This window comes from Chrysemys picta, chromosome 2, assembly GCF_011386835.1.
Source record: "Chrysemys picta bellii isolate R12L10 chromosome 2, ASM1138683v2, whole genome shotgun sequence".
Taxonomy (NCBI): domain Eukaryota; kingdom Metazoa; phylum Chordata; order Testudines; family Emydidae; genus Chrysemys; species Chrysemys picta.
In genome coordinates, this window is record NC_088792.1 from 182,809,944 (window position 1) to 182,832,726 (window position 22,783).

General features: G+C 42.5%; 1 protein-coding gene across 6 annotated transcripts in view; it reads right to left on the minus strand.

Moving 5' to 3' along the window:
• The window catches only part of KIF13A (kinesin family member 13A), a 205,976-nt gene that overhangs the window by 111,959 nt on the left and 71,234 nt on the right, over positions 1 to 22,783 (minus strand). For 5 of the 6 annotated variants that reach the window (XM_065585082.1, XM_065585078.1, XM_065585080.1 and 2 more), the window contains exons 3-4: positions 11,421 to 11,433; positions 3,601 to 3,661 (exon numbers count right to left, since the gene is read on the minus strand). In XM_065585082.1, coding sequence (XP_065441154.1) covers positions 3,601 to 3,661; positions 11,421 to 11,433 — 74 coding nt within the window. The remainder of the gene's footprint in view (positions 1 to 3,600; positions 3,662 to 11,420; positions 11,434 to 22,783) is intronic. The other variant, XM_065585083.1, reaches the window with a different exon arrangement.

The following is a 22,783-nucleotide window of genomic DNA, read 5'->3' on the forward strand; positions in this document are numbered from 1 at the left end:
GCAGCGCTCTAGGGCAGCTATCCCACAGTGCAGCTCTCTCCAATTTGATGATAGGTCTTGTGGGAAGGGGGGCAGCTGATCGCAGGGCATCCTGGGTCCCTGCACAGACTCCTCTCCCCAAAAACTGATAAGCTCCAATAGCTCAGCATTGCTCCAAGTAGGGGATCGTTTGCTCCGTGAAGCAGGCATTGTCACCTGGCCAGATAAGCGAGCACTTGCCAAGAAAACAGGAAGGGGAGTTTCAAAGTTCCAGGGGCTTTACAGGGGGAGGGGTGGACGTCTGTTTACCTGGAGTCAGAGCAGCAGAGCTGCTGGCTAGAGTGATCACCTAGGCACTGTGGGATATCCTCCGGAGGCTAAAAGCTGTGTAAACAGGAAGAACGTGTCTTCACTTGCATATCACCAGTAAGAACTGTATGCCTCTCGTGGAGGTGATTTTCTTTTTGCAGTGAAACTTCTGAGTTTCACCGCAAAAAGTCATTGGCAAGTGTAGATGCTCCCACGGTTTTTGCGCAAAAAAGGGACTTTTTCCCCGCTTTAAATGGCAAGTGTAGACATGCCCTAAATCCTAATCAAAATAACCCACCTAGAAAGGGATACTGACTGAACAATCTAGGCCACCTTTCTCCACCCTACCCCCCTTTGTTCCACACATGCAGCCTCAGCAGTCTGGAAGTGGTTAGGCTGCACTGAACATTAATTGCAGAGGAGGAAGTATAATACGCAAGTCAAGAAGCTCTCTCTCACTCCTTTTCTCAAAACCCATTTCTTTCCAGATTTCTGAAATGCTACTGCAGTTCACACACTTGTAAAAATGTCCTTACTTTGTTCTCATTGCTGTGAGTCTCTCAGCGCCCTCCAATGGCCAAAATGCTGTGCCATGACTTGTATGGTCTCTGTTTATAAAGTGTAAACTTTTCAGGACAGGGAATGTGTCTCCACCCATGGATCTGCTCTTGGCCCTATTGACATCAATGGGAAAACTCCTACTGATGTTAATAGGGGTTGCATCAAACCCTTCTGCCTGTGCTCAAGATGCTTTTCCCTTAACCCACTAGAACTATTTGTCCCACTAGAACTATTTGTCCCTTGTCGAGATTAAGCATCAACTTCTTTTACCTCAACCAATCTCAGCCAGGCAAATGGAAAGCAAAGAAACCGCATTATCTGTGTCAGAATATTATTTTCAAAAAGTTCAAAATTTAAACCTACAAGTATTTTGCTGAAAATGTTCCATTTTTCAACCAGCTCTGTTATTTAGCTCTTATGTGACATCCAAAGTGTTCTAGGTGCTTTACAGAACAAAAAGACACAAACCCAATGCCATAAAGTTTAGAATTTATATTTACGATGCAAACATATTCAGATAAGCCCACACACCAAAGGGCAAGGGCAACAACAATCAAGTTGTGTGGTTGCACAGGTTGGGAGCCAAGCATATTAATGGTCAATGTAAACAAACTGTCTCATGGCCCACCAGCAAATTACCCTGACAGGCCGCGTGTTGCATATTCCTCACCACAATGAGGGAGAGGGCGAACTTTCTGAGCTTATGCTGCATAGTTCCCTGTGCAGTGCAAGACTGTTTAATTTTGTGTTTATACTCCAAAGGGGGTGAGTGCCTGGGGACCTGGGAGTTGCCTTAGCTGTACCCTTTCTATTGTTGGTTCATTGCAGGAGCTGGACAGAGAGCCTGCATGAATTGCAGCTGGGTGTGGCCCTACCTGATGAATGCTGGAGGGCTCTGCAGCTTGTCACAGCAGTACAGTGTGAGAGGGAGCCCAGGCTGGTGGGTCAGGGGGCTCAGTGATACCCCAGTTCCAGGTGGCACCCCGGGGGGAACTCGTCACATCACGTTTTTAGCACTGGAGGATCTCCAGTTCAGTCTTTGGTGTTGGACAAGATGTACATTTGTACAGTGCCTAGCACAATGGGGACCTTAGCCCATGACTGGAGTCTAGGTGCTACCACAATACAAATAATAAATCAGCAACCACAACAACAAATAAGATGATCTAGGCAAAGCTATGAATCCTTTAAAAGCAAGTAAATAGTGAAGATATCACACACAAAAAAGGGGGGGGGGGGATTGATTCCACTGAAAAGAAGGAAATTTTAAGAGTTTTGATCACTTCTGCACTCAGGTTGTTTGGCACTAAAACAAGGTATGTTATTGTAGGACATGGGATAGAGCCAGTTAACACAAGATTGATTTAGCCAGCCAAAATCCCAGTCATTTTATGTTAGAGGAGATAAAAGAAAATCTTTTATCCTCCCCCAAAATTTATTATGTTCTAGTGCACACCAGCTGTTTAAAAGAATTAAGACAGTCACAAGATAACTCCAGCAATGTACAAAATCGTATTAACTGATAAGGGATGGTAAAAGCATCTTTTTTCATCAAGAAAATCTTGAAAAGGCCTTTTGGTTGGTTTGGTTTTTTGCTGAAGAGAGGGATCAAAAGAACTATTACCATTCTACAGTCTGATCAAACAGAGTAGGGTTGTACATAAGTACAGTTCTCAAGCTAAAAAAAGTCAATCGAACTTTTTTTGGGTGGCATTAGAGGAAACTCAGGTGTAACTCAGAGATCCAGTAGGCTGCAGAGGGGTAGGGTTGAGGTAACTCCCATTAAATTAATTTGGAGTGGGTTTAGGCTGAGACAGCAAAATGGTTTAAATTTAGTTGCTCATTTGGTTCCAGGCTCTCTCCTTGGTCCTATTGAAGTCAATGAAAAGATTCACACTATCGTCACTGGGAGAAGTTTGCTACATAAAAAGGCCTCATCCAGATTAGGCAGGTAAGTGACACAGTAGAATCCACTGAATTGATTACCACCTCTGGGATTTAGGATTTGATAACTATGGTCTGCAACAATAAAAGGCACATTCTGTAAGAGATAGCATAGCTAAAGTTAGTTCATGTCATTAGACCATCCCCTAACACCTTTGTCTTCTGAAGATACAAATAATGTCTATTCAATCAAAATGGTTCCTTTTTCAGATATTAAAAGTTTTAAGGTAATAAAAATAAGAAGTTATATGACAAGAGGCAGTAGTGACTGGCCTTGACAGTCTGACACAGGACATCAAGCCACTAGAGAAGGGTACAAGTTGGAAATTTGACCTGTCGTCTGCTTACTAGGGTTTGAGTGACAATGATTAAATGTTTTGATGAAGAGAGATTTTTCCTCTCTGCAGCAGTCAGCAGGCTCTGCCTCAATCTTGGTGTGGGGCACGGAAAACACATGGTCTCACACCTAGCATTAGGAACCAGAAGTAATTTCTGCTAGAAAATTGAAATTTCACCTTAACTGAAAGAATCATTTCTCAAAGGAGGCTAAAAGGGAGTGAAAAAAGGAAGAAAACATTAAAGCTTATAGATTTAAAAAAAGCTTTCTTTCCTAACATTACAGAGGGCCCCATAAATTTTGTATTTTTTTTGAGCTGAGGAGACTCCACTCTTTTGGGCCTAGTCCACTGAAAGGCCAAAAGTCCATTTTAGTGAGAAAAAGGTCAGAGGATCAGCCAAAGAAACAGAAAATTACCCATTTGCAAAGTATTTATACACTGCCAAATACGGTGAAAATCAGTGACTTACCTGCATATTTTGTGGTGTTTGATTCATCCATGGACCAGAAGCAGTAATCAAAGGCAAACACCTGCATAAGAGTATAAAAGACAAATGAAGAGCTTGCAACACACAAGACATCCATCCCTGAAGCACAACTCCTCATACCTGTTTGAACGACAGATGCACCACACTATTTCCACAGAACCTAATACAGATCCCATCAGAAGTAAAATAGTCTCAAAATCTGAGATTTGACCTTGGTTGCATATATTATCTATACTCCAAAATTTTTGTTTTAAAATATTTAAGTTACCATAATACTTAAGGTAAGTAAAACAACGCAAAAATGTGTGAGAGCCACATTTGTCTTCCTATATTTAATAGTTTTCCCAGAGTTCTATGAATTCAGTTCATAACATTGGGTGTGGGAGTAGGGGGGGTAGTTATTATAGGAAGGTCTGACAGCACCATTAGTAAGGTTGCCCCATATTTCCCATTATAAGACTGTTTTCAGTTGCATATAAGACTTTGCCAACTTTAAGCAAAGCTGAGCTGAAATATTCCATGTCGCATGTCCACCTCAGGCTGAATTTTTTGGAAAGTTTCAGCCAAAGCAGTTCAGCCTTTTCTCAGAAAGAGGGTAGGGAGAAATAAGTTTAGCCATGTTAAAAAAATTCTTAGAACCGTTTCTTTGAGAAGCTCTAGCATCAGCATACTTTGCAGCCAAGTCTTGAAATCTGTCAGGGGCTGAGCCTTTTGCTATTCTTGGGAAAATCTGCCCAAATTACAAGCCTTTCGGAAATCTGTTTTTGCACATGCTAAGAAGAGATTTCGGAGATTTTTAGCTACTAAAATCTAAGAAGATTTGGTGCACACTGAGCATGCTCTAACCCAGAAGTGGACAATAATTTTCGCAGGGGAGACCACTCCATGAATTTTAGTAAGTCGTTACGGGCCACAGATTTTTACTATATTAAAGGAGGGAGTGTGGGCTCTGGGAGAGAGTTTGGTGCAGCAGGGGGCTCTGGGCTGGGGCAGGGTATTGGGATGCAGAAGGGGGTTCTGACCTGGGGCAGAGGGTTGGAGTGCGGGAAGGGGTGCAAGCTCTGGCCGGGAGGTGCTTACCACAAGCGGCTCCCAGCCAGCGGCACAGCAGGGTGCTCAGGCACACTGCCTGCATGCCGTGGCCCCACGCCGCTCCTGGAAGCAGCCAGCTGCTGGCACTCTGGCATGTCTCTGTGTGCCCCTTGGGGGAAGAGGGGCAGCGAGTCTCCATTCACTGCCTGCATCCGCAAGCACCATCCTCACAGCTCTCATTGGCCAGTTTCTGGCCAATGGGAGTTGTGAAGACAGTGCTGGAGGCGGGGGCAGTGTGCAGAGCCGCCTCCCCTCCCCCCACCAGTGGTGTGCAGAGACATGCCAGCAGCAGCGTCTGCTTCCGGGAATGGCGTGAGCCATGACAGGCAGGCAGCATGCCTGAGCACCCCGCTGCACCATGGCCTGGAGATTGCGAGGGGGCAGGCAAAGAGCCTGGCAGGTCAGACAGAAATGTTAGATGGGCCGGATTCAGACCGTGGACTGTATTTTGCCCACCCCTGCTTTAACCCCCCACAGCTCCTAGTGCTGACCAGATTGCACATGTGCCATCCCCACAAAACAAGTGAGCATGCTCCAGTCCAGGTCTACAGGGCAAAGTTGGACTTTCCCCTACACTGACCACTCTGGGCAGGGTCAGGCACCAGAACTGAGAAGAGGAAGCCTGTCTCTCCTGTGCTCTCAATGACCTACCTATCCCTGGCACCTAGGCAGCATGGATGATAACATCTGCCTTGGAAGCTGGGGAGAGAGGAAAGGGAGCAGATAGGGACAAGAAGCCTGATGAGACTGGAACTGGAGGCTCTGGTAACAGGAGAACTGACTGGGTGTTGTAGGTGGCTAGGCAAGAAGACTGGGAACGGAGAGCCTGGTGTGGGGCGCAAACAGATGAATACATGATGACTAATTGCACACCTACGCTATAGACTTAAGTCAACCTATGTTTGTCAACTTACAACCACTGCAGTAATTATGTCCACACTACTCTCCTTCTGTCAATGGTGCGTGTCCTCACCAGGAGCGTGGGGGGATGGGGGAGAGAGGGCTGAGAGCCAGAGCTCTCAGCTCCGCACAGCTCCCCACTGGGAGCTGGGGGATGAGGGGGGCAGCTGCCTGGGCTTCTCACCTCCCTGAGTGGAGAGCAAGGTGGGCGCAGCCTGGTTGGGAGCAGGGAGCTGGGGCAGACAGGCTCTAGCTGCCCGGCTTTCTTGTCAATTTCAAGGCTATAGAGCCCTGAAATTATCAAGACAACCAAAAGGTGATGTAAGTAACGCATTGTCTACACAGATACTGTGTCTGCCTAACTACACCGACAGAAGCCCTACGCCTCTCGTGGAAGTGGAGTTATGATGTCGATGCAGTACGGCACTTACATCGGCGAGACAACGCTGTAGTTGGTACACTGACATAATTAGGTCCAGGTAAGCTGTTCTACATTGACCTAAACGTGTAGGTCACCAAGCAACAGCCATGTTATAAATACATTCAAAACGGCTGTGGTATTGTGATTCAGATTAAGTTACATGAAGATCAGGCAGGAAACTCAGTTCTGGTACCCTTAACTCAGCTCACCATGTGAATACATTACATTAAGATCTTTCAATACACAAAAGATGTGCAGAATTTTCTATTCCTGCATATAGCGTATGTATACCTGAGGCTCTAGTGGCTCTGCTTTGCTAAGCATCTAAGTGAACCTTAAATCTGGCCTGTTTCACTGCTGGTATTCAGAACCCTTTTGGCAGTAGAAAAACTGATAATTACATTAGTCTCACTCTGTTATTGCATGGGGAAACTATCAGCAGCAACAGAAGGACTGAAATTATTCATGGGGAGGATGACCTAGAAAAAGAGGCTGGAGGAGAGGGTGCAGCAGCAAAGACAACCCTTCCCTAATTAGAGAGGCAACTAGGAGACTGGAGTCCCTTGCCCAACATTCATGTGTTGGGAACAAGGAGGAAGAAAAAAATTCCTTCTCTCCTTCCATTGGCCAAAGGAAAAACAGAAATCCTACCAGGCGGAGACTGTTATGCAAGATAAAGCCCATCTCCTGGTAGTATGGGACAATACCCTAGTAGCATCTGCTGTATTCCAAACAAGGAGAGGTGGGGTTTGTATTATCAACACAGAATTGCCCCTGGAGCTCACTGACTGGGTCCCCACTTATCTTTCATACTGTCTTCTGGCTAGTAGGTGTTTGATAGGTTATAATAGGAGTGCCATCTCCACCTCACTATATGGTACTTTAAGAAACACAATTAAGAGGATTGCTCAGGACTGTCTACATTTTCTTTGAGACATTTTTTAACCTACAAGTTGGCCTGTACGTTATAAATGATTCATTTGAAAACTCTATATTCTGTTCTTCCAAAGAAAGCAACTGTCCACATCAGTGGCTTTAATATCATATTATTATGTAAAATATTTGCACTTCTTATGGCTTCTGTAGTTTGGTAGGTCCCTTGCCAATTTTCACTGGATTTGCTGCCATTTTTAAGAATTAGTCACTTTAATTGATCGCACTCCCACGCTACTAAGGCAATTAGAAGTGGTCAAACAGACTATACTTTACATACACAGTTAAGATTCCACCTACCCCATGCTCCAACACAATATACATCTTTCAATAGTGTCAAATTGCAATGGGTGGAGATCAGGGCAGGAGGAGGGTCTGGGACTCCCCACAGTGGCCCGGGCTCCCTGGGTGACTCTTACGACTGCCTAGCTCTGGCTTCTGGCCTTGCCGGGGGAAGGGCCTCAGTGGGAAGAGGAGGAGCAGAGGGCAGAGCCATGGAGAGGGGTGTGGCCTTGTGCCTCCCCCCTTCTACCGAGGTTCCAGCACTCTTGCCCTTGGGAGGGGAGGGGGGGGGGCGAGGCGCCGGAAGGGGTTATTCCTAGAGACTGTTCCAAAGCTGAGGGCATAGCACTGATCCTGTGGATCCGTGACACCATATCATTCAAACAAAGATAAATATGGATAAATTTTCCTATTCTTCATGCTAACCTCCTCAGATCCACTACAATGAGATTTTCATAAAAGAATGCCTCCAAAGTGGGAAGCAGGATCACCTTTTAAATATGAAAAAAAAAAACCCAATAAGGAGTCCTTGTGGCACCTTAGAGACTAACAAGCATAAGCTTTCATGGGCTAAAACCCACTTCATCAGATGCATGGAGTGGAAAATACAGTAGAGAGGTATAAATACACAGCATATGAAAAGATAGGAGTTGCCTTACCGAGTGGAGCGTCAGTGGTAATGAGCCAATTCAATCAAGGTGGAAGTGGGCTATTCTCAACAGTTGACAAGAAGGGGTGGAAATCACTTTTGTAATGCTAATGAGACCAATGTAATCAAGGTGGCCCATTTCAAACAGTTAACAAGAAGGTTATATACCAATGTGATATATGCCATCATGTGCCAGCAATGCCCCTCTGCCATGTACATTGGCCAAACCGGACAGTCTCTACGCAAAAGAATAAATGGACACAAATCTGAATCAAGAATTATAACATTCAAAAACCAGTAGGAGAACACTTCAATCTCCCGGTTACTCAATAACAGACATAAAAGTGGCAATTCTTCAACAAAAAAACTTCAAAAACAGACTCCAACGAGAAATTGCAGAACTGAATTTGCAAACTGGACACCATCAAATTAGGCCTGAATAAAGACTGGGAGGGGATGGGTCACTACAAACACTAATTTCCCCCTGCTGATACTCGCACCTTCTTGTTAACTGTTTGAAATGGGCCACCTTGATTACATTGGTCTCATTAGCACACAAAAGTGATTTCCACCCCTTCTTGTCAACTGTTGAGAATAGCCCACTTCCACCTTGATTGAATTGGCTCATTAGCACTGACCCTCCACTTGGTAAGGCAACTCCCATCTTTTCATATGCTGTGTATTTATACCTCTCTACTGTATTTACCACTCCATGCATCTGATGAAGTGGGTTTTAGCCCACGAAAGCTTATGCCCAAATACATTTGTTAGTCTCTAAGGTGCCACAAGGACTCCTTGTTGGTTTTTTTCCCCATATTTAAAAGGTGATCCTGCTTCCCACTTTGGAGGCATACTTTTAGGAAAATCTCATTGTAGTGGATCTGATGAGGTAGCATGAAGAATAGGAAAATTAACTAAAGAAGGAATATTTCTTGAATTTATTTAAGGAATGAATGCTATGACAGTTGTGAGGACTACCTGTCTGAATTAAAATTACAAATCTTGTCTCAGAGAACGCCATCCGTTTCAAATAAAACACTCATCTGACTGGAGATAGTAGCCCTTGGAAGGCCTAATTTAATGGATAAGAAGTAGAATAATACTTCCTGCAGGGGTTCACTCTGGGAAGTGCTGTAAGAAGAAGGTTCCAAGGTCACATTCTATGACCTTGCAGGGTTGGAATAAGGCTGATGCCCTAAGGAAGCACTTAATGTCCGGTTTTGTGCAAAAACGTCCTTTTATTCAACATGCTGAGGACATTATGCTACCGCATTGTCTTGGGGTTGGGCTCCGAAGAGGGATTTATCTCCTTCTTGAGGAGAAATTCCCTTTGCTTTTTCATTCTTGTTGGGAAGGAGGTATAAACAGGACATTAATCCCTCACATGCCCCTCACCTAAACAGATTAGGTATTTTTTATGATTTTCACTAACAGGGATTACAGCACTGCAGGTGGCACATTTGAAATCTGGGGATTTCTGCATGGTAGCCCAACCTAAATTCTCCAAATTACTAACTACTCTAAAGCTAACACTAAGCTAAGCTAGAACGATATATAGAAGGAGAATTTTCCTAAAGGCTGCCTAAACTGGAGCTCAAAGACTGATGGGGAGCTCTAACACTCACCACAGACAGTAAGAAGGAACTGAGAGGGAGACAGTGACCATACCCCTTTATACCCTGCTGGTACAGCTGCCAAAAGTCTCTGATTTGAGTGCACTGGGTGCACATAAACATACAGAGGAGTGTACAATACACACAATCACTTGTAGCAGAACAAGAATTTCCTTCTGCCTCCAACAGATAGGGGAACCTTATACACAACATGTTAAAAGTTTTGCGTTATAGTGCGAAGATTAATTAAAATCTCAGTAACACGACCAAATAGTTCAGGTTTGACACATGCACAAGTTTTTACATTATAATGTGAGGCAGATTACGGTGCTCTATCTCCAAATGATAAGGAAAGAGCACACAAGGAAATGTGACTATATTTTTGTAAAATTATAAAATTAAATGTTAAATAATTGTAATTTTTTATGATGATCAATAGTCCTGTTTTGCATTAGATATGTCACAATGTTACATAAGAGTATAGCAAGCTTCTCTATCAATTCACACTAATATAACAGATGTATAAAATAAGACTTTGTAGCTATTATAGGCAACATGAAAAAGTTTTTTCCCCCCTCAAAACACAAATACAAGGTCTGTAATATTTTCCTTTCCTTTCTATGTAGAACACACAGCATTTCCTCTTTAAAACCAACTTATCATCCCATTTACCTTCACCTGCCCAAGACCTGATTAAAATTTTGCTTTATATTTCAAATACCTTAACAACTGAATGCTTTATTAAATTACAGTACTCTGTCCCATCCTCTCTTGCTTGATGAAATCTTCAGAATGACACACAGCATTACTATTTAACTGCAGACATTTTTAATTTTCAGAAGGGTTGGAAAGGTAGGTCAAAACACCTAATCTTGCAGTTAGGTGGCTATTTTTCTTAAAATATACATCAATCATTATTCTTTGATGACCTAGACAAGTATTCTGTGCTGTTGTACTCCCTTTGCAGAAGCAACTAAAGCCCAATTCCAGATTTCTACACACTCCCACCATCATAAAGAACGATGGTACAAAAATCAAGGAAGTAACACAAAACAAAAACCCAGACATGGTAATTCCACCTCTGTCTGGAGCACAGAAATAAAAGAAGTCCAATGTTTGCCAAACAGAAAAGGGTAACAAAAATGTTAGAAGCTTGAAAATGAAATAGCAGCTGGCTCGGTCTGTTTCACACATGTTTTACACAAGCTATATTTTATAAAGTAGTGTCCTTCTAACTTATCATTGGTACCTGCACTTGATACCTGATTCTACATTCATCATTAAGAAAAAAAAAGATAAAACAAAAATAACATTAAAGAACAAGGTGGTGACTATTTATCATTAAATCAGTGTTGTCATCTGTCCCCCCTACGCACGTGCACACACACTTTTTTAAAAATATATATAGTTCAGATAATCCTTTCTAGGGGATTTACTGTGCCAGGTGCTCACAGGCTGTTTTGTCAGATAATCACACCTGAAGAACGCCGATTACAAAAAAGGACAATTTGCTTCTTATCAAATCCATTTCCTGCATTTTAGTACTTTTTTAAAAATATGATTTTTTTTAAAAAAGCAACATTATATGCAATGACGTATTCTGCATGGAGTACTTATTTCCACCTACAAAAGAATTTTTAAAAACCGCACTAAAATAACAGCATCTCCTGGTTGCACAATTTTAAGAAGCAGCTTTATCTTTCTGTATATTTTAATCTAATTAACATGCAATTTAAATTTGATTTGAGAAATCTGTAATTTGAACATAATATGTGAAACAAGTGCTTTTTAAATAGATTTTCCTTTAATGGCAGCATTCACGTAACATGCTAATAGAAGATACTGGGCATTTCTTCAATTTTCAGCATTTTTAAAGTCAGTATATTTACAAAATGAGACATCAAACACTTACCTTTGGTGGTTTTCTAGATGTTGGAGAATCAGCAATAGCCATAAAGAAGATTGCCAACATATCACCCAGATCCCAGGAAGGCAATAAAAAGAAACAAATACAAACAAGGTGAACGTCTAGCATACTTTTGAACTTTTCATATTAAATACTTCGTACAGAAGTAAAATCAAGTGTACAAGGTATTGGTGTCCAATACTAATTATGTAGTGTTATATATATAATTTATTTATTTTAAATCTGAACTATAAGGTGACCACTTGCTGTGGCAGGGCATAGCCCAATTGACTTCAACGGGGTTTAGCATCGGCCCAGAAGTCCAACATGTTGCAGGATTAGAACATACGCAAATCTACACTCATTTACTACTTTGACAGAGCAAGTTTTGTTATTAAATGAGGAAGAACAAAAAAGACTGAACATTTTTATCTTGAGGTTTGCTTAGAACTGGGAAATATCTATTTTTATAAATACCAGTTGCATCTCAGTTTAGCTGTGTGATATTATCCTGATAGAAAGCATAGAGTTAAATCAAAGGAACTTGTAAGGGGGAAACAAAATGATGGCACAGACATGACACGTACAGTAAATAGTTTCAAAGGAGTTAAAACAACAGGGGCTGGGCTATCCACTGAGAAGAAGCTACTTGCCTAACTCTGGGCTAGTCTACACTGGCAATGTTAAAATGCTGCCACAGCAGCACCATGGCTTGTGTAGTCGCGGCAGAGAGCTCTACCAGCGCTCTTAAAAAAAAAACACCTCCACGAGGGGCGTAACGCTGGTGCACTGTCTACATTGGCGCTTTACAGCACTGAAACTTGCTGCACTCAGGGGGGCGTTTTTTCACACCACTGAGCGAGAAAGTTGAAGCGCTGTAAAGTGCCAGTGTAGACAAGGCCTCTGTCAAGGCTACAAAGATTCATTCTTCCCAAGGCTATGCCTAGGATCAAATGGGGATACTAAGCCATTATAGGAACTCAGCCCTAGAAAAGGGTGGGGTTGAGTGAGTTGTTGGGGGCTACTCAGAGAGTGTCAGTAAGAGCTGAAAGACATACAAAGTCGGGGGAGGAGGAAATGGGACGAAACACACGCACTAATTGTGGCAAGGCACTCTGCTTCTCCCTAGCCAGAGATGGATGAAATGTACCAAAGCTTGCAAAGAACGAAGGGAAATACGTGTATAGACTTTTATATTTTTACTCTTTTGTTCTGTATGCTTTGTATCTTTGGGTGAATGAATAAGTAATCTTTTGTTTTGAAGAAATGATTTTTGAGTCACTTTAATCAGCTGCTGTCACAGGTGTCAGGTTTTTGCCATTATTTTGTTTCCTATTGCTTTCCTCTTTGCAGCATCCTTTGATTTAATTCTACGCATTCAACCAGAATCATATCACACAGATAATATCAGATAAACGTCAGTTTACAAACTCTGTTCGGCCTATAGTGTTAACACTGTTGGGAAACAGATGGGCTGCCACGCACAGATCCAGTCCTGGAGCAGTTAAACAGCATAGTTCCAGACGGAGGCGGGTGAAGACAGCGAGGCCTAATCCCCAAAGGGGCACACCTGCAATGGACTAAAGGGATCTAGAGTGCATTCACCCTGTAATGACGATAGTTGTGTCTACAGCTTCTTGTATAAGTAACTACAGGGTCTCCCAACCTGGGGAACTAGACTGATCTAGGTTCATAAGGGTAGACAACAGAAATAGAAACAGTGGAGATGGGGAAAGTTTTGTGACTCGGGGTGTGTGGAGGGGAGATAAAGAGAAAAATAAAGAAAGAAATTCCACAGCTCCCCTTGCATTTCCGAAAAGTAGGGGAGCAGTTCCTTGAAAACTGCCCTTTTACAAACTGCTCCAACTCATGCTACCATCGAGTATAAAGAAAGAAAGCAAAAATTAACGTCACAGTTCAAAGCAAAGTGCTTAAGTGAGTGCTTAACTTTGATATCAATGGGATTTAAGTGCATAAGCGCTTTTATGATTCAGGATGGCCTTAGGTATATGCTTTGCCAAAACAGAGTCCAAAACATAAAGCCACAGGAGCTCCTTTTTGCTTTTAGAAAAAACAGAAAAGAAAATACACATAGGTGACTGTGAGAGACAACCAAGGAAGAAACAGGAAAGGACAGCAAAGAAAATGGACAGAAAGAGGGAAAGACTGTAGCAAAGGGGCAAGGGCATTTATGAGGGGATTCCAAGAGGGATTCATCTATCCAACCACCACCGATGGGGGTGCCAACAAAAAAAAATTCAGAACCATTTGGCTACTATGTTCCCAACCAGTAAGCACATGGGGGTCAAATCCTGCTCTCAGATACACGCTGCAACTCCAGAAGTTTACTTTTGCTGAAGTCAAAGCAATTTTCAGTGGTGTTACAGAGCAACTGTCTGATCGGCCCCTACTGCAGGAAGTCCTGGCAGACGGAGTTAAGAGGAAGGAAGTGTGAGGGAGCAGACAGAGTTTGCTCCCAATGAAGGTTCCCCTGAGACCTCTTCCACTCAGTTCCCCAAGAATTCAGTTAGACTCCAGTGTCATCACTCAGGTTCCTTTACCCAGCATACAGCAAAGCTACATTGAGTTGATCAGACTCAAGGGTTGGGGGTGGGAATAGGGCACTGGTTTTCAACTTTTTTTCATTTGCAGACCCCTAAAAATTTTCAAATGGAGGTGCAGATCCCTTTGGAAATCATAGATAGTCTGTGTCCCCCTCCCCACCCCACTGGTCCGCAGACCACAGTTGAAAAGCACTATTCTATAGTAACAACAACCTTTTGCAGACTCCTTAGACACTGTAGACCAACAACAGGTTGAAAACTACTGGCATAGAGCATATCACACATTTACAGTTACACAGAAAACCTCTTTCTTTATATACATTTACACATTACATGCTTTGGGATTGGGTTGGCACTTTGTAGAAACCAATCTCTGTACAGGACACACAGTCTATGCACTACTTATTATTTACCTCATTTTATGCTTTATCCATTGTTATCTTGCCCATTGTAAATGTTCTCTGGATGTTCCCCCTTATTTTAGCTAGTATAAACATTCTATTTCCAGCCTGCTGATCCATTTACTTCCCTAATCCTGTCTCCCAAGAAATGAGGCCTCACCCATGTCCAATTACTCACATCAAGATAGGCATACGTTCCCACTACCCAAAGAAATACTCAGACATGTCAGGAGACCAGCAGGAGAATGGAGCTGTCTGTACACTGACCCTGCACCAGCTCAACACCCTCCAACCTTACTCAACAGCACAGCTCCTGTGCAAAGGGGTGCTCCATTACTTCTTAAAGGTCCTCAAACCCAGAGGTTTTTGGGAGGAGACAAAATTAACAGTCTGGGGATGTATTAATTTTACTGGGGAATTCTCTGCAGGGCTGACATGTTGCTCCTTGACCCACCACAGGATCACCAAATACACAGAGTATCTGGTTGAGGAAAGGGGAGACAGATGCCATGTGAAGTCACTTAATTGTCTTTCTGAGCAAAACAATCCTGAGTGTATAACCCTCACATCAATAGTCCTTTGTGAAAGTGGATCTACTGCGGTGCAACTAAGTCCAACTGGTTTTCTTAAGGAACAGATAGTTTTATACATCCTCTGTAAAATATTTCCTTAAATTTATGGTTGGGTAATTTTTTTCTGTTATCCTCCGAAACCTACTTTATATTTTTTCTTAAACAGTGACATTTTTATTGGTGGTAGGCAGATGCAAGCTCCCAATTGCCAATTTCATCCAGCAAGATGCTCATCACTCCAGCAGATTTTCTTGATTTCAAACCACAGGGATTAGCTGCTTCCTATTCCAAAATTCTTTTCTTGCCAGCAAGCCCAAACTAGCAACTCAACAACAAGAACACCTGCTGGTTCCACCAGCAGCAACAAGGGCAAAGGGTCTCTGGAATCATTCAACTATCTTAGATTACATTTTTCTTTTTAGTTATTTGGAATCTTTTGCCAATTCACACTAATCATCGTCCTGGCAACAATTCAGACAGAAAAGCACCACAAGATTTATTTTGATCTAAGGATTTGCTTTTTTTTTTTTTAAGCATATGCAATTTAATTGATATTTCAAAATACAATAATCTGGAGATGGGTTATGATTTACCAGTATTAACTTCCTTCAGTGCAACTAGATTTTCATGTCAATGTAGATCACTGTTTTGAAAGATGTGCCATACAACACACAGGCCCCAAGCCCTGTATCCATTAGTACTGTAATCCATTTAGTAATGCATTATCTCATTCAAGAGGAGAAAATGATTCTGTAGATGTAAATCCAGTAGAACACATGCTGAAAAAAATTGTGTCTCCACTTCAAAAGAGCACAAGAATCAGAAAACAATCAAGCAAAAATTAGCATATGGTTCAGTTACAGCAATCAGTATAACTGTCTTCGCTTTGCGCTATAGGCACTTGCAAGATCCAACACATGGAATAAATTATCAATTGTAGATGTGCGTATTTCAGTGCCAAGTTTAAACTTACTGAAAACCAATACTCTAGATGTGGAGGACTTCAAGAAACACTGCAAAGTATTATCTAATTTTGTAAACTGGACAGACAATAGTGGCTTTAGAGCTATAGAATAACCCAGTTCCAGGAATAACCTGTTCACTACCAGTTCAGGTCAAGTGATTCTCTAGGTCAAAGATCTCAAAACTGTCCTGTCTGAATACCTTGAGAAGCTTGAAAAAATTTGTTTACAAAACCAGAACAAACATGATCAAATTCCAGTGGTTTTGTTTTTTAATCTTCAGAAATTAAAATCTATTCACACTCATTCTTATAGCCTGCTCAAAGACATAGTTTCACATCAGCACTGCAACTGTTTGGTTCACTTCCCTGACATACACCAAGATTTTAGGATGCATAAACCATTTCTCGCAAATTTTCCTTCAGTTAAAGAAAACCAATTTGTAAAAACACTTACAAATGTTTGTTTGTGTTGCTACTGCACAATTTATGTTCTATCTTGTTAAAATCATATTCACAATACACTTCTGATTTACTGAAAGCAGTAAGGAATTAACTGCAAAAGGTATACTTGGTTTGGGCTGGGATGTGTCCTTGAACTCATGCACATTTCCTCTTCAGCACAGCTACGTGCCATTCAACACTGGCAACAGGGAGCAATTTCTCACCCACCTCCCAGTTAGCAATCACAAACTGGGTTGCATTATAAACCAGAAGTAAATTTATTAACTATAACAGGTGTATTTTAAGTAGTTAAAGAGGTAGCAGACAGAACAAGGCAGATTACTAAGGGTACGTCTACACTTACCGGAGGGTCCGGCGGCAGGCAATCGATATTCTGGGATCGATCCCGGAAGTGCTCGCCATCGACGCCGGTACTCCAGCTCGGCGAGAGGAGTACGCGGCATCGACGGGGGAGCCTCCCTGCCGCGTCTGGACCCGCAGTAAGTTCGGACTAAGGTACTTCGAATTCAGCTACGTTATTAACGTAGCTGAATTTGCGTACCTTAGTCCGAAGTGGGGGCTTAGTGGGGACCAGGCCTAAGAAAATAAAACAGAGCATGCAAACTAAGCTTAATACACTAAAGAAACTGGTTTAGGGTGAGAACTCACATGTAATGTGGTTCTAATAATCTTCACAAGCCAGACGCCCTTCCAGCCTGGGCCCAGTTCTTTCCCTCTATTCAGTCTTGGTTGTTTCCAGCAGTCATCTTGGGTGGGATAGCAGGGGAGAATTGACGACCAGGATTACCTCCCTCCCCACCCTTAAATAGGATTTGCACAAGGCAGGAGTCCTTTGTTTCCCTCATTTGACCCCCCTTCCCTAACAGTGGAAAGTTACAAGAAGTCCCAGGTAATGTTTTAGTATCAGGTGACAAGACCACCTGACTCTGTAGGATTACAAAAACAACAAGGAGTCTGGTGGCACCTTAAAGACTAACAGATTTATTTGGGCATAAGCTTTTGTGGGTAAAAACCTCACTTCTTCAGATGCATAGAGTAAAAGTTACAGATGCAGGCATTATATACTGACACATGGAGAGAAGGGAGTTACTTCGCAAGTGGAAAACCAGTGTTGACAGGGCCAATTCAATCAGGGTGGATGTAGTCCACTCCCAATAATAGATGAGAAGGTATCAATTCCAGGAGAGGAAAAGGTGCTTATGTAATGAGCCAGCCACTCCCAGTCCCTATTCAAGCCCAGATTAATGGTTTTAAATTTGCAAATGAATTTTAGTTCTGCTGTTTCTCTTTGAAATCTGTTTCTGAAGATTTTTTGTTCAATGATAGTGACTTTTAAATCTGTAATAGAATGTCCAGGGAGATTAAAGTGTGTGTCAGTATCTAATGTCTGCATCTGTAACTTTCACTCTATGCATCTGAAGAAGTGAGGTTTTTACCCACGAAAGCTTATGCCCAAATAAATCTGTTAGTCTTTAAGGTGCCACCAGACTCCTTGTTGTTTTTGTAGATACAGACTAATATGGCTACCCTCTGATACTTGACACCATGTAGGATTACAGCATCAATGAGTCAGGGGCAGTATGGAGCTCCACCCAAAGGCCAAGCTTTTCACAATCCATTGTCCTTGCTGATGGGTCACCCACCCTGTCGGGCTTTTACATTGTTGTACCTGAAGTGTTAGCAGTGGGAGTCACCCAAAGTAGCATTGTTTAAATACAGATACATAGTCAAAATTCCTAACTTCAGACACAAAAATGATACATGCATACAAATGGGATAATCATATTCAGTAAATGATAACCTTTCCAATGATACCTTACATGAGCCATCTTGCATAAAGAATATCTCAGTTATGGCATATTCATATCATAAGCATATTTTCATAAAGCATATGGAATGCCATGTCACAGTGGTCTTTCAGCATTTTAATATGAACTTTTTTAAAAAGAATTCCTCCCCCCCATCATCTCCCTACAAGTGCCCGGGATCAGCAAGTTAAAGAGTATTATCCTGGCAGACATGTAATTTCATCATTATTTAATGATGTAAGTGTGTATTGCACTTGGACCCTTGCTCCAGTTCTCTTTTGTACTCTTGATAAAAATAATGAGCTTTCCCTTACAAGCATCTGACAGTTGTAGCTTCTAACTTTCGGTTTCCAGTTACACCCTACGATGCAGTTCGTTTTGTTGAGTGTCCTGGAGCAATTGAAAATAGTGGGGCTCTTTTGTATGAGTGTGCTGCAAAACTCTTAACTATATCGAGTTATAGCAAGCTTGAGAACTTGTTCTACCTCTCCATGTGTGGGAGGGGACAACGGAGAGGGGTTTGCTCTCTTGAAAGTGTGCAGAGATTTTTTGGTCTTGTCTTTATGGATGCTGTCCTCTCTGATGATCCATCCAGTGTCACTGAAATCTATAGGCTAGTCTTTTATAACTAACACCATCTAAATAGTTTTGAGTGAGCCTCCCTTCTGTCCTAAGGTGAGGATATCCCGTGGGTTATGTTTGCTTTAAAGGTAGGAAATGGTGAAGGAACTGGTGTACTGGGGATTTTCTTCATAATGCCCCTTTCAAGCTGTCCTGCAGTGGCTCAAGAGCATGGGTACCAACCTCAGGGCAGACTGTTAGGAAAGAGGGTTCTAACCCCAAACCGATTGAGAGTTCTATGCTTTGATTTCACCAACCAATCACATGCAAACTGCTCAGACACTACAACAGCCTTAACATGGAGTCACAGACAGTCCCTTGGGGTACTCCAATCTGCTACCATCCAGGTAAGCTTACCTTTGTGAAAGATAACAACAGCAATATTCAGGTTACTCTCCCAGTCCCAAAGGACCAGTCACTTAGCCCAGATCAATTGCACTTTAGATCTCACACCAAAGACAATGCTTGTAGCCAATGCTATCATAAACTATCTAAAGATTTATTATATAGGAAAATGAAACATGAGTTATTTACAAAGTTAAAGCAGGTAAGCTTGTATACACAGAAATTAGTTCCAATCTTAAGTTTCAAAAGGTAATAGAAACTTCTATAATAGGCAAGCTCTATATATCCTGTAGGGCTAACCCAGGCAATGCACTGGGGATCTTTTGCTTATGTCTAGTAATCCTTGCCCCTCCGAATAAAAGCAGCATAAAGATATAGTTCCTCCTTGTTAGGCGTTTTTATCCCTTCCCCCCATTCTACTTCGCCATGCAAACTCAGTTGACGGGAGGAATTCACTTGCATATCTCTTTATTGTGGGAGGGTGGAAGAGAAGGGGCAGGAGGCAAGCGACAAAGTCTTTTGTCCTCTTCAACGATCCACACTAGTTCATCTGGTATCAATGGGCCGTCTCTGTGGGGCAGGACATAACACACTGAGGCCAGCACTTCACACTAATTAATGTTTCTCTCCTGTCTGGTGATTTACACAGTTACAGAGGCTTACAATGCAAATGCTCAAATATTACCTTACCATATGGGATACAATTATTATATGTGAGACTAATACATACAGCATTCAATAAAGTCTAAGCACCAAGCATATTCTTATTATTCTAACACCTACTTTAACAATACTAACACACAGGTGAGCCAGACTGATTCCAGCTATGTATTTGTCAGTATTCAAGTGAGGCACGGGGACCTTGGCATGAGCTGGCACCCGGTGTGCCAGCATCACAACCTCTTATGACAACAAAGGAGGTTTGTTATCAAAAGGAAAAAGTAGGCATGCAACTGAACTAGTCACAACAGTGTGAACTGTGTAGAGAGCAGAGACACGAGGGTTCCCCCTCTTACCCCCATCAAACAGAGAAATTATGTAGGATTATATTGCTTAACAATCCTACATTGTCCACTGTTTTGTTTATTACTACAGACTGCCATTTGCAAGTCTGAAACTAAACACTTTAAAAATTCATGCTCACACAGTCAATGACCATTTTATTTTCAATAGAAGTGAATGTTCACCAAGAGTCACACATTTCCTCACAGCAACTCACCTTCAGCATACAATTTTCTTCAAGGAGAATACAGCACCAAGGAATTTAGCTACCCACATCTCCTCTTCCCCTTAGCAGGGTATAGGAGACACACTGGTCTGAACTGGAACACCATGGTAGACAGCCATAGCTGAACTTTCATTTATTTGTTCAGTTGGGGCACCATTTGTGGAGCTAACTGGTTATGAAATCAGCATATCAATTTGGTAATAGATTCCCAGGCCAATAACCTTATACAGCACATACACACAGGATGTAAGAATGTAAAACAGTTTTTGGAAGAGTAGAAAAAGAAAAAGCTTTCTAACACATCAGGTAGTTTTTTAAGGACCTGCATGAACAACAGTAAACTGATCCTCATCAGAAACCAGGCTGCCAAAACATCTCCACAGCTCCACTCTCAATCTCCATGTAAACCCTACTTAAATGATAACCTGCACAACATACTGCCACATCTGACACAGGCAGAAAGTTGAAGTCAGTTATAGTGATCATAATGGGGAAAATGGAGCCAACACAAAGTTAAATAAGGTAGCTAGTACAATGCCATAGTGGACTAAACCCTATTGCCAAAAGCTCCTGCAAAATATAGGGGGGGAAATTATTAAAATCAGACTCTAACAAGAGACTGCTGAATTGGAATTAATTTGCAAACTGGACACCATTAAATTAGGCTTGAATAAAGACTGGGAGTCGATGGGTCATTATACAAAGTAAAACTATTTCCCCATGTTTATTTTTTCTCCCCTACAGTTCCTCACACCTTCTTGTCAACTGCTGGAAATGGGCCATTTTGATTACCACTACAAAAAGTTTTTCTCTCCTCTGCTGGTAATAGCTCACCTTAACTGATCACGCTCCTAACAGTGTGCATGGTAACACCCACTGTTTCATGTTCTCTGTGTTTGTGTATATTATATATCTCTTCCTACTGTATTTTCCATTGCATGCATCCAATGAAGTGGGTTTTATCCCAAGAAAGCTTATGCTCAAATAAATTTGTTAGTCTCTAAGGTGCCACAAGTACTCCTGTTCCTTTTGCAGATACAGACTAACACGGCTGCTACTCTGAAACCTAGAATAGAAAAGGAAAACCAAGCAATCAGCAATCCCAAGAACCTAAGCCATCATTGTGGTAAGCAGGGACCATGGAGGACAAGAGTTACACAGCTTATGGCCCAACAGGCAAAAATTACCATATATACTCGTTCATAAGCCAATTTTTTTTTTTTTAGTAAATAAGGGAAGCACCAGAGAAGGGGGTCAGCTTATGAACGGGTATAGAGAGAGAGAGGTGGGACGCAGCCCCTCCCCCCAACAGAGGGAGCAAGGAGAGGCAGCACAGCCAGCAGAGCCAGAAGGAAAGAGGCGGAGCCAGAGTCTCTCCGCTTCTGGCCACACTGCTCTTCCCGCAGCCTCCGAAGCAGCTGCAGCTCCGGGGCTGACAGGCTGCAGCCGTGCTGCTTGGCCGCGCCCCCCAGAGCAGGCTATGGCCGCATCGCCCGGCCCGCCGCACTGCAGCCGCACTGCCCGGTCAGGACCACCGGAGCAGGCTGCGGCCTCGCTGCCCCGCTTGCCGGAGCAGCTCCAGCCAGGCCAGAGACATCCTCCCCTGGCCCTCCAGGTAAGGTGGGAAGAGATGGAATGGGGAGAATGTGGGGGTCCTGGGCTAAGGGTGGGGTCATTTAGGGGGTGGTCAAAGAGGTTACTCTACTGACTCCCAGGTTCTCCCCCACAAAAAATTTCCCCACCAGTTGCTGTCCCGGCCCATGAGGGTAAGCAGTTGGTGCACCTGGACACTTTGTTTACTTAGGTTTTCCTCTGTGCCTGCGGACGCTTGAGGTAAACAAACCATCTTGTCCCACCAGTGGCTTATCCTGATGGCCTGGGAGCCAAAGTTTGCTGACCCCTGAATTATAGGGTCGGCTTATGAACGGGTTATAAAAATTTTCCATTTTTACTTATCCATCTTGGGGGGGTCGGCTTATAAATGAACCAGCTTATGATCGAGTATATCAAATTAGAAACAACATGTCCTGGTACCTATGGAAAGGGAGAGGAGAAAATGACAATAGCCCTGAACCACTACTGTTCCAAACACCTCTTCACTACAAGACTTGCATGTGCTAATTGCCAAAGGAGTTCATGATTCCAAGCCAGCAATCCCATAAACTACTGTGTGAAGAACTACAGCTTTGCACAGAGAACTTGGGTGCTTCCATGAAGCAAACTCCCATTGGCACAAGATGGGATGATGCCTAATCTGCAGGTAACAGCATCTCCTTACTTTCCAAACCACCATGGGTTGGGAGAATCAAAACCCACACACCCAAAAGGCTAATTTATAGGGCTAGTTTAAAAACACCTCTTAAAAATGGCTTTTTCATCAAAATACATTTCAAAGGGACAGGTC